General features: G+C 38.4%; 1 protein-coding gene across 1 annotated transcript in view; it reads left to right on the forward strand.

The window, feature by feature from the left end:
- LOC107086228 (heparan sulfate glucosamine 3-O-sulfotransferase 6-like) overlaps positions 1–12,091 on the forward strand; it is a 24,042-nt gene extending 11,951 nt beyond the window's left edge. Inside the window, exon 2 of the mRNA XM_015377041.1 lies at positions 10,629–12,091. Coding sequence (XP_015232527.1) covers positions 10,629–11,247 — 619 coding nt within the window. The 3' untranslated portion in view covers positions 11,248–12,091. The remainder of the gene's footprint in view (positions 1–10,628) is intronic.
- The last annotated feature ends 506 nt before the right edge of the window (positions 12,092–12,597 follow it).

Here is a 12,597-nt window from a genome sequence, read left to right on the forward strand (position 1 = left end):
TATATATATATATATATATGGAGACTAAGTCATTATATTAGGTGAACGACATCAAAGTCATAAAATTAAGATGCCGTCCTACTGTTAAATCTACGTCAATAAAATCGTAATACGGCAAAATTAAAGTCGTAAATTATGACAACTAAGTTGTAACTTCATCAACATGAAGTTGTACTATATTATAATGTCATTTATTGTGAGATTAAAGAAAGTAGCCTACTACAGTGTAAAATCTTTCCAGAAACCTTTTACAGTGAATAAAAATACTCGGCTCAGACTTTCATCTTAATAAAAATTACTTTTTTTATATTTTATAACCTCAATATTATTAGAACTTAATTCTAATAATGTTATTGCTTTATTTTCCTAGTGTTACAGCTTTATCCTCATACTATTCTGACTTTCTGAAGCCATGGTTCTGGCTGAAAGTTCTTACAATTGAAAGGGGTTAACCTTCCTTTTATACGATGCTACAGTAGTGTGTCAGGCAATGATCTTTGTGTAACTGAGATTTTTTATCTTCAACCTGTCCATTTATTTCCGGCTGTATCTGCAACATGAGGGAAATCGAATTAGTTTACGGTTCATACATTACAGCTGGCTGTTCTCCGTCTGTCAGGCTGATGGATCCTCCTCTGTGACTGGGCTGTTCTGGTTACTTAGAGGAAACTCTGACTGACCTCTTCTCACTCACCCACCACTCTCAGGCCTTCAGATGTGTCTATTAACCGTCACGCCTCAATTTTTCCTCTCAGCTAGACGCATTCTTCAGCTCTTTCCTACCGACCTACCCCAGTGATGCAAACACTCTCAATAAAAATACTCATCACCACCCGAGCGCGTCTGCCAGACGGGAAGCTGCAGAGGGTTTAATAGCCTGCCACACACACACTCACACAGAGACACTGGGATGAGCTGGAAAACCAAGAATATGCAAGACACAGAGTAATAATGTGACGATCTACCTTTCAATTAAGGACAGGATAGATTTAATACTTCTGAAATTCTGACATTACATTTTGTGTTAATTTACCTTCTTGTTTTATTTATTTGACCTGTTGCTAAAAATATCCAACGTGAAAAGGCATAGTCCGTAAATTGCCACCAGTTAATGTAAATATATCATACATCATCAAAATAAACCTTACAGTTTCCAAGCAGCCTGTATAAACTGTACAATAAGATGTACAGATGCACAGATGTTATTAATCCAGCTTTAGACTGATGGCACAGACTGTTATCAGTCTAAAGCAATATTAGTTTTTTTTAGATCCATGAAGAAAGCTGAAAAAAAGCTGCTTCACATTTCTATCACTTAAAGAGACATTTTGTACTTTTTTATGAAAAATATCTTTAAAATAGCCTTCTATTTACAACCAAAACCTATTTTAATGAGCAGATTGACGCCTCAGTAGTTCAGCGCCGATGCATATGCATATGATGTCAAGTGCATCCATTTTAATGGAGCCAACATAGCTAACAGTTGAGCGATTGTATTCAAGATGCATTTTGTGGATGCGCAGAAGCGACCAGCTTCCAGCCTCAACTCAAACACAAATGAAAACTTCACGTGAAAATAAATAAATAAATAAATAAATACATAAATAAACCTTGTCAAGTATGAGTGCAAGCTACAAACAGCAGTTCTGTGTTTTGGCCACAGGTGGCGTTATCATTAGAAAAAATCGTAATGGCTGTTTAATGGAAAACAAAATAACTTTTTTGTTGGAAGTATTCCTGATCTGAAAACTAAAGGAGTACCAACTCCAAATCCGCAGATGACAGACTCTGACCAGAAAGATAATCTGGCTGATCTGACTAATCTATGTCTTGTTATAAACAACAGAGCTGTAAAATGGTACATTGATATAAGGAATATTCATATTTAATATATTCTTTCATTTCACCCAAGTCAATGTTGGAAAATCAAAGCAGCAATAAAAAAAATTTCATAATTATACTTTTAATTAACTAGCTCACGTCTGATAGGAAACTGGGACATATTGTATTATGAATAATTTAAGCCTGAATTTAGTACACAAATACAAAGAGAGTAGAAATGTCTGCTGTATTTTTAAATGGCAGTAAAGCACATCTCTCACTCACATCATGTATTGGTCTAACATCAACAGACACAAAGACAAACACTACCTTAGCTCCCTTTTATTGAGTAGCCTCCAGTCCCTGCTGACTTATAATCAGCCCACAGAAACTTCGGAGCCTGTATTTGCAGACAGTAATGACAAACTTCTCCCTACAGGCAGCAGTTCTTGAAGCGCACCACAGGCAACAGTATCCGTCTCCTTCTGTCGCTCTGTGGTGGTTCGAGGATTTCATTCTGTTTTAAATTGTCCTGCACATGTCAGTTGCTTAATCCCACTCTAAAGGATGCATGAGACACTTAGCTGGCTTTAAAGTAGCAGAAGGGTGAGCAAGGTGGGAGGAAAAGCAGGGATATAAATGGGGGATATAGCATGTTTAGGAGAGGAATCTGTACATGATAATATGGTGCAGTTGATCTTTGTGATCCCTGGTGGTCTCAAACACATGTAGCTGACCTTCAGGGTGGAAGAGTCCATTTCCGCCTAGCGCAGCCTGATGGGGATTAGGAGGGTCTGGGGGTCTGGCCTTAGGCCCAGCAGAACCGGTACGGATCACCACTTTAAGAGTTTGAGGCCAGAGACTTCATAGCACAGAAACACACACACACTAACACTAAGAGCTTCATTGCTCACAGATGTGAATCCATTGTGTAGCAGCAAAGTTTAATTCTGTGCACATGTGTCATGAGAGAAAGTAAAAGGTTTTGTGGACAAACAGACATGAAAAGAACAGTTTTCATGAGACCAAAAAAGCAATTACAGGTCCTGTTTTTCCTCTAAATCTAAACTTTTATTCAGAGACCCACTGAGAACCTGTTTGTATCAGCAATAGAATGTGACGTTAGTTGTTTTTAAACGTAGAGCACTTCCTAGCTAATTTCATATACTGCCAACAGGTCAGCACCGCACAGATCTACATATAAGACAAGTGTAATATATCTTCTCGAAGGAAAATAAAATTAAAGATACAATCTAAATAAATCTGAGCACAAATGGTTGCAGAAAGTAAAGAAAAGCTACACATACGGAAACCATCATGGATTGGATCTGGGAAAGGTAGACTGAATGAGGGCAGAGATGTCTGACTGAATGTTAATGCCAGACACTTTGACAGAAGGTGGCAGCGGAGTTTGCAAACATACCTCTGCTGGTTTACTTTGGCCAAAACCAATACGAAGCTAAAAGATATTTATGGAGACCTTTTCCATTTCTACCAATATCCAGAAGGGAACTTGACATATAGAGACATGAACACATTCAGTTCTTGGTGGGAAAAGACCTTTACAATTTCCTCTTAAAGTTCTTTAAAGAGTTTCAAACCATAAGTTTTCTACCTGTGGAGGATTTTTTAGACTAACTGCAATAAAAAAAGATGATGCTGGGAGGATAATTTAAGCTCATTTAACAAGCTGCACATGATGGCTGGCTTAATTGTGCCATTTGGAAGTCAGTTAGTCAGCATAGTTGGTGTGTTTTTGTGGGGATTTACTCAAAATATGATTGGGTCAGCTCTGGAGATGCCAGCAGCATTAGTGCTGTGCCCGTGTTCAAATGTCTAACCAGAAATAAAGCTGCATCTTTATTATCCAATTTGCTCTGAACGCGATGTTAAAGAATGTGATTTAAACATAGAAGAAACTAAACATTAGTGAGAACAAGATCTGTGTTTAAGAAAGACCAACCTGCAGGAAAGGATCACAGAGCAGCGACTCAGATCAATATACTGAGACTAATGAACCTGAAAAACGTAGTTTGTCCTCTTTAGGATTTTATAACCACATGTTAAGAATAGTGTTGCGCCGATGCCATTTTTTGGCCCTGATATCGATACTCGATACCTGGCTGTGCAGTATCGGCTCATACTGATACCATACCGATGTGTGTGTGTATATATTAAGAACTGCTTACTACTTGGATGTAAAGTAATTGCCATCATGACTTTGTCAAGCTGCTGCCTCCCTTTGTGAAGCAGGAAAAAGACTAATACAAAGTGAATTCAGTAGAACTTTTTATTGCCTATCTGGAATAGGTGACAATAGTTGAAGAAACTTTTGGCTCTCAAAATGGTATAGGTGCCCTATTTGTTGGTACTCACTGATACCGATACCATTTTAGTGCTGGATCGGGGCGCCACGAAATACTGGTGGTGCAACGCTAGTTAAGATCCATATCTATCAAGCTATTAAGATTTCTAAAGGATCTTTTTTTCACAGCAAATCATGACATTTGCTATAGGATGGTTGTTGAAATAATAAAAAAGAACCAAAAAAAAAGGACATGATGACCATGTTAAAGATGAACATTAAGTGTGTGTCATTTGTATGCACAGTCTCTTTACAGTACGATGTAGTGTGGTAAGCCAGTGTCTGGCACCAGAGTTAATAGATTTAAATCCTGGTTTGAAGTTGTACTGAGTTGCTATGATGACCCGTGGGTAAGAAAGCAGCTAAAAGTTTTCTACAATGTTCTTTAAAATGACCTATCTTTAAATCAGAATATTTAAACTCTAGATAACACCTGAAGAACTACCTTTCTTACTTTAACATAAGTTTCATATGCACTTTAATTAGCATATGGTGTCCAACTAAACGTACACACCTTCAGAGAAACAACAGATAACTCGTAAATTATAAATATATATATATATGTGTCTGTGTGTATATTTATTTATATGTATATGTATATAAATACATATATATAAATAAATATACACACACATACATAAGCAGCACTTTAAAGTCTTAAACATATATATGAAATAGAAGATTTGAATGATTTCATCTAATTTAAACTGCTGTCTTTCATTCACAATTAATCTCATCAATACCTGGTTTGATTCTGAAAATCCAAATAAATTAATAGCAATATGCTTTTATAGAAAATTAATTTCAATCATCATTTATTAGATTCTTGTGTTCTTAATACAATTTACACTAAATGTCTAGTTAAATTAATTCAGTTTGTGGAGCTTTAATCAACACAAATCATCACTCCTTTTGCCTTGTCCTTAACAACTCATGTCTCTCCTCTTAGCAGACAGATTTACAGAAGCCCATGAGCACAAACAGGTCTTAATGAACCTCAGACACCAGAGATCATTTAAACACGTTTGCACAGGTAACGGGACATCTGTGCTGTAAAATCCCAGTAATACTCCTGCTATAGATGAAAAGATGAGTTGAAAACAAGCACCATGTCGAATAACATTTAGATAACATAGAATAAAAACTGATGGCTTTTTATCTTTATAAACTAAAGATATTAAGAACCGTTTAAGTTTTTTTTTTACCTCTTGCCCCCTGGACTCCTGTTTGCAGTGTCTCCCATCTTCTCTCTGATGGAACAGCCCGGTGTCCCGGCTGGTCTTTGTTGCTGTGTGGCCCAAGATTATAGACTAGTATACAATCCAAAATGTAAACACTGTGTCAATAGAAACCCCTCTAAGCCTCCAGTAGGGCACCATGGCTTTCATTAGTCCCACTGCTTGGAATTAAACCCTGATTTTGTGCTGGAAACACACTCTAGAAACTCCCTGCAGCCACAGAAAAACTCAGAAGTTCTCAGAGGAAACTTTAATAATCAATCTTTAACATATTGCTTCATTTTTATTCTTATTTTTGTTGCATTCCTTAAAATAAACAGAAGGACTAATGCTGATTTTTTACAGTAACACGCCATGCTTGTTGAAAGGAAAGATGCTGCTTCCAGGGGCACAAATATTAGGGGCTCCAAGTGTGTTGTAGCCAAGAATATGTTTAAAAATGCAACTTTTCCTGTTTTCCTTACTGGAAGTATGTAATTGCTTTAGCATGTTCTCTAATAAATATTAGGAAAATGCCCTTAGAGATGCAGAAAACACATAAGGACAAGGTGAACACCAGAGCTGAAGGAGCAGCAGGATTAAAAAAAAATTCAACACTTAATATCTTCAAGAGTTTTGATCCAAGACTGGACTTAAATTTCAAAGCAGCTTTCATGGTTATAAATAAGACATAAAGCTTCTTTCTTCCAGGAACCAGATGTCTTAAAACTATATCACCTCTTACATCATGTGACAACCAGAGGGTTGGCCCATGATCCACAAGCTCAAACCCTGGTTTTAGGGCAGCAGGTTGAGGTATAATCTCTGGCTCAAACTGACATTTTAAAAGATCCCTAAAGAGAACGAAGCCATAGAAACATTCTTGTTTTCCAAAACTTTCCTGTTTGGTATTCTCTGTTCCCCCCGTTTAGCTTCCCTCTAGCCCCCTAATGCTACTCTAATATTTCTTATGGACATCCAAGACTGCGCATTTGGCGTTGCATGCCAGAGGACATGCAGGACTTGGAGCCAGTTTGTAAAGTTGGACCAGAGCTAGAGAGAAGCGGAGCTTCATGAGACCTTCACCAACCACGAAGTCTCTGACCCAACCGCCACCACATGCCTGCTGAGAAGAGAAGAGAAAGCATGGAAATTAGCTGAGGGATCCTTCAAAGTTGCAGCTCTGGCATTCTTCACTGCTTACAAGTTACTCCATGGCTTGGATCGCGCCACGAATCAGTGGAAGGAGCTGTATTTTTGGTTGTTTTAATAGAAAAAGACGGAGATTATCATATTCCATTTTCACATTATGCTAGGTTTTGAACTTAGCAAAAGTTTTCTTTCCCTGAATTAGCTTTATTTCCTGTTTCTACACAAGATTTAGTCATTTGATAATAGACTTTTTCAGGTATGAAATTAAGCTGTATGTTGCAGAACGAGTCTGACGTAGTGGAAAAATTGCAAATCTTCTTTTGGAAAGTAAGCTTGTATGAGCAATGCAAACTGCAACATTTAAACAAAGCGTGTACGAGGAAAAATGGTTTAATGCATGCTCTTGCACGTGTTTAATAGTACTTCCCTGTCGGGAACGGGTACAGGGTCGTGCATGTGCATTTTTTTTTAAAGTGGAGCAGGCGGGTCTTTTCAAAAATTCGCAAAAATTCTGCAATATAAAGTAATGATTTGTTGCTTAATAATCTAAACCAACCAACCTGTATGTTGTAAGGAACATAGTTATGTGACTGTTATAAATGCCATATACCAGGAGGATGTCAGTGAGGTGAGATCAGCATTTAGAATTTATCTCCATAATTTAGTTTAAAAACATTAAATATAAAGAAGAATAAACTGATACACCATTTTTTTTAATTTTGAATTCACTGACACAAACACAAATGGTTTATTTAACAACATATAATGAAGTAAGAAAGGAGTAAACTGGCAGCTTAGCCGTAAAAATGCGTCCAAGGAGAGTGTCACCACCTCTTATAAAATAATTTTTTTATCTTATAATATAGGTTTTTGATTTTTTTAAAAAGTATTTGATTTTAGTGGGAGTCAATGGTGTTTATTGTATCTTGTTCAAAGTAGTGTGGCCAGATTTTAGGCCGGACAGTCCAGATTTTCATTGCATAATCCGGCATCTGGCGCCTCATCCAGGCAGACGTGTATCTGTCCTCCTTTATGATTCATTTTTGCTGGGCTGCTGCACAGTACCCAATCATAGAATGTAAAAAATGCATTGACTATCTGGTCTAACAGATGATTGGCTGAGTGGTGCCATGTCAGATAAATATCTGCTTGTCATTGTTTAAAAAAGTAAACAAGGATCAAAATGCTGCTAAGTTATACATTGACAGAAAGTTAGCATTATGCCAAAATGCAAGACCTGGTTTAACACTGAATGGACAAAAGAGCGTGAATTTATGATGGAAAAGAACATGAATTTATAACCAAAAGTAATTGAGACTAATGACATGGCTTCTGCGATGTGGACATAAGCTGTCGAGGCTAAAGCTGCAATTGCAGCATGCGAGGAGGGATTATCATAAAAGTAACAAAGATGCGACAGGGAACTCTTCAAAGAGGGCTTTTTTTCCTGACGGTTCATCGCCCCTAGATGCTAAAATAACTTCTGCAGAGCTGTGCAAGGTGTACCATCCTGTAAAACATCACCAGTCCTACAGAAGTGTAGACTGTGGTGTGAAAGTGGATCGGGAGATTTTCAGTGACTCTCCCACAGCTAAAGGGATGACCATAAAAACAGGTTTGCTGCACAAACACAGCCACTGAAGACAAATTCCCAAAAGACTGAAGCACTGTAAAAAAAAAAAAAAAAAAAAAAAAAAAAAAGCTATACTTTTTGAGCAGTTGAATGTGTTTTTTAAAAACTCTATTGTTGTTTAAATGAAATGTTTGGCTTTTTTTTATTATTAATGTAACTTGCAAAAGATTTTTTTTTAACGTTTAAGTCCACACAGGTTATGCTTAGTGGCCTTCTGCACTTATCTCAGTTGTTCCTTTTTGACCACCACATTGTATTTTTAACTTTTCATTTATATTTTTTTCCTACTCAGCTACACAAGCATCCTCTTTAAACCCCTTGAAATTGTACTATAAACGAGATTATACCAGATTCTTATGTGCACCTTAGTAATTTATTATGCTGCATAATGTCCTCCGTTTTGGTGCAGTAGAAATGGCCACTCTATTCAACAGTGACACACCTAGGCTGAAAGTTTCTTTCTTCTGTACAGCTAACTGCAAGCTCTCTCTAAATTAACAAGTCACTGCTGTTAGCAGTCAGTGCTTCCCTTTACTGTCTTTCTTTCATCCTTCTTTGTTCAAATAGCTTGTTAAAATCTTTCAGTTTTCATAGGAATGCAGTAAAACTGGATTACCATCCTCCGCCAGTATGACGAAGCAGTTTCAGACTAACGTCAGACAGTTTAATAAGGAGGTCATTATCTTTTGAAAAACCACATTCAGTCCCAATTGCTATTATAACAAGCTGTTTGCATGCTAGCAATTCAAAGCAACAATATTTAATTATAGTAATTGAGAACCTAGTTTGTTGTACGTTAAGTTTAAATTAAAAACGACAAACACGTTTAACTTATCATGCAAACCATGGGCTCTATGCCCAACTACACTACTTCCTGAAGTTAAGTTAACTCACTTTCTCTACTGGATGAAATGATTTGTCCAGGTGCGCCTGACCTCAGTAACCATGACGAAAATGGTCTGGAACACCTGGATTAATCAATTTAACCAATAATGGAAGACAGGAAACAAAGAAGCTGCCAAAGGAGCTTCAGGAAGTAGTGGAGTCATAAACAGAGGCCATTATAATGACTTGACTGCTGGCTAGCCCGTCACCTGTCCTGCAAACAGGAGGCCTGGGTTCGTATCCCAGCTGGGGGGAATGAGCTGCCAGTGTGGGTCCTTAGGTAAGACCCTTCACGCTAAAGCCTGCTTTGGGGAGTGGCGGCATAGTGATTAGGGCTTTACACTTGAAATTCTAAGGTTCTGGGTTCGAGCCCCACTCCCACAAACTGCCACTCTGGGTACCTGAGCAAAAACCCTTAACGCCACACTGCTCCCCAGGTGCCGCACAATGGCAGCCCACTGCTCCCATTAAATGGTGAATTTGGTTGCTCTGTACTTGTGACAGTGTAATGACAATAAAACGTTTAAAAAAATAAATGGAAGAGGCTGGTGAAGATTCCAGTCATCCAGGTCATAGTCATTCCAAAAAATTTTAAAAAAACAATCCACTGGACATTGTTTCCAAGTTTGAAGATGTTTCTCTTTCCATCCAGGAAGCTGTTTCAATTCAAAATGTCAAAAAATAGTTCAGAGTTCAAGGCTTTATAGAGTGGACCAAAAACAAAAGCCTTGTTGTGGCTTAGAAAACATGCAAATTGAACCGGACGAACGAGTCCGCCCCTTAGGAATGGACAGTCGTTTGGCTTCTTTGCTATCCTGCAATACCCGATACCTGTCTATATCTCTGAAAGGGGGGTCGTTAGGGGGAATTGTTGGCCTGACTGAACAGGCAGGTGTTCTGTTCCCCGGTATGGGTGGAGGGGTTGCGATAATAGCGGGAAGGAATAAACTCTATCGCTGCATTGTAGGTTTTTAAAAGCTGAGATCTGAGTGTTTTTAAGGTTTTTCTGTCCTAACATAGATTTCTTCCTTCACGCCCCTCTCAAAACAACCGTCTTCTTTGTCCAAAATGTGAACATTCTGGTCCTCAAAACAATGTTCTTCGTCCTTAAAGAATCGTTTTAGAAGACAAAAACAGTTTAAAACAGCGTCTTCTACAGGTATCTTCACCCCAGCTAAAAATCACTCAGCACTGGGGCAAAGACAGTAGCCCTTTCTTTCATCTCATTTTATTTTCCTACATTTCCTGAAGACACTGGTCAATATTAAGATTGACATAGAAATGAAACTTTTTTCTGTTTATATAGATATGGATCACGGTGATAATATTTGATTACCAAAATGGAATTATGCTTTGGTTGAATACGTTTCTGTGAAGTTTATTTTACACATTTTTCTGTCAAGCTATAAAGATGAGTAAAAAGGACCTGGAAACTTGAAAAAAGGAAAATAATATGTTATGAATAGAAAAAAATAAAGTCCTCCTGTCATAGCTGAAATGTTGACTGTCTGCAGATTTGTTGAAGATGCTTTTTTCCGTTTTGTTTTTCATACAGGAACTTGATGCCTCGTACTCTGGAGGGTCAGATCACCATGGAAAAGACTCCAAGCTACTTCATAACCAAAGAAGCTCCTCGGCGTGTCCACTCCATGAGCCGCCATACTAAACTCATTGTGGTGGTGCGAGACCCCGTGACCCGGGCTATTTCTGATTACACCCAGACGCTGTCCAAGTCGCCCGGGCTCCCATCATTCCAGAGCCTGGCCTTCTGCAACACCACCACAGGGCTCATCGACACATCCTGGAGCGCCATACGCATTGGCATATATGCCAAGCATCTGGAGAACTGGCTTCGTTACTTTCCTCTGTCACGTTTCCTTTTTGTTAGCGGCGAACGTCTTGTGACGGACCCGGCGGGGGAGATGGGCAGAGTCCAAGACTTTCTGGGTCTGAAACGTGTGGTGACAGACAAGCACTTCTACTTTAACCAAACCAAAGGTTTCCCGTGCCTGAAGAAGCCCGAGGGCAGCAGCAGGCCACGCTGCCTGGGGAAGTCAAAGGGCAGAGCCCATCCTCTGATATCAAACGAGGTCCTGCTCAGGCTCAGAGACTTCTACAGACCCTTTAACCTCAAGTTCTACCAGATGACTGGCCATGATTTTGGCTGGAGCTGATCTGCTGCCCACCAAAGGTCCTAAAACCTGCCAATGCAATTCCTGCTTTGTGAGGCTTTTCCAAAGAAACCTGTGTCTTTAAGGTCCTAAGCTTAGAAACTTACTTTATTCTGAAAATTCTTGAGCCGTTAAGCAAAACTGAAGTCCTAAACAGAACCACTGAGACAAGCACACAACTTTTTTGACTGTGACTGGAATCCCTAAGCTTATGGAGGAGCTGCTGGCTTCTTTTAAAAGCTCAAAGTATGAAAAGGTGTAAGTGCCAGCTGTCCTTTAGCAGCATAGTTTCCAATTGAAAGCTTTGATGCCACAGTTAATCTGTAGGTCAAAGGGCTGAATAACTTTGACAGGCTCATTCAAACCAAGAACTTTTTCTTTTTTTTAATGGTACTGTCATAACAAATGCAAACATGTTGGCTGCTCACCTCTGAGTGAATAATTCACCATGTCTACATTTTAATGGAGCATTTTTGTGCTTTACATGTCAATATAAGAGCATTTGATGTTCTGTTTTGCTTTTATTTCTCTTTAGGATTTGTAACAAGGATTCACTTTTTTGTTTAAAGAAGAACCAGTCATGCAACATGTAGCCTGCAACACATATCAATGCTCTTTATGTCTCCAGGGTAATGCTTTGCATATTAACAGACCTGAAAGAAAATATTTCCAACTTTTTTCTCTCTCTCTCTTATCTTCCCATATATGCAGCTGTGTATTTTTGTAAAACCTAATTTATTATAAAACCAACTGATGTAGAGATGTTTTTCTCTGACGTTTTTGTATCTGATTTTCTTTCTTTTGTCAAATTCTGACTAAAATGTTCTTATTCTGACACATGTTTTAGGATCATTTATCCACCGACTTCCCGAGTAACAAGGATTTCCTTCTTGTATTGATTTCAGACAAATCCACATTTCTGCAGCCAACAACATGATGTACATCTGTTGTGCAGATGATGTCCTTCTGCCAGAGGAGAAACAGACACAGGATATGCAGTTAATCACTTTTATATGAGTTGACAACATTGGTGTTGACAGAAAAGTTCCTGCACCGTGTTAATCTGAAATGGGCTCAGCTCCTCTATAGGACAGAGAGCAGCAGCCACAGGCCTTCCTTCCATTAGCTTGTGGAACTTAATGCAATCTCTTACCCTGCATTAGCTGAATTTTCTGAGAGAAATGTGAGCGTCTTCCTGGGTTTCAGGCTTATCCTTTTTTTTACGACTGCATTTGCTATAAACTGAAGCAACAAAAAAAAATTAATTAATTAAAAAGAAATTAAGAGATAAGGAACATTTCTTAAGAATATTGCACTTGTGAATGTACTAAGCTTATATCTCTGTTACCTTTA

Source organism: Cyprinodon variegatus, unplaced genomic scaffold (genome assembly GCF_000732505.1).
Source record: "Cyprinodon variegatus isolate N-32 unplaced genomic scaffold, C_variegatus-1.0 Scaffold146, whole genome shotgun sequence".
In the NCBI taxonomy this organism is placed as follows: Eukaryota; Metazoa; Chordata; class Actinopteri; order Cyprinodontiformes; family Cyprinodontidae; genus Cyprinodon; species Cyprinodon variegatus.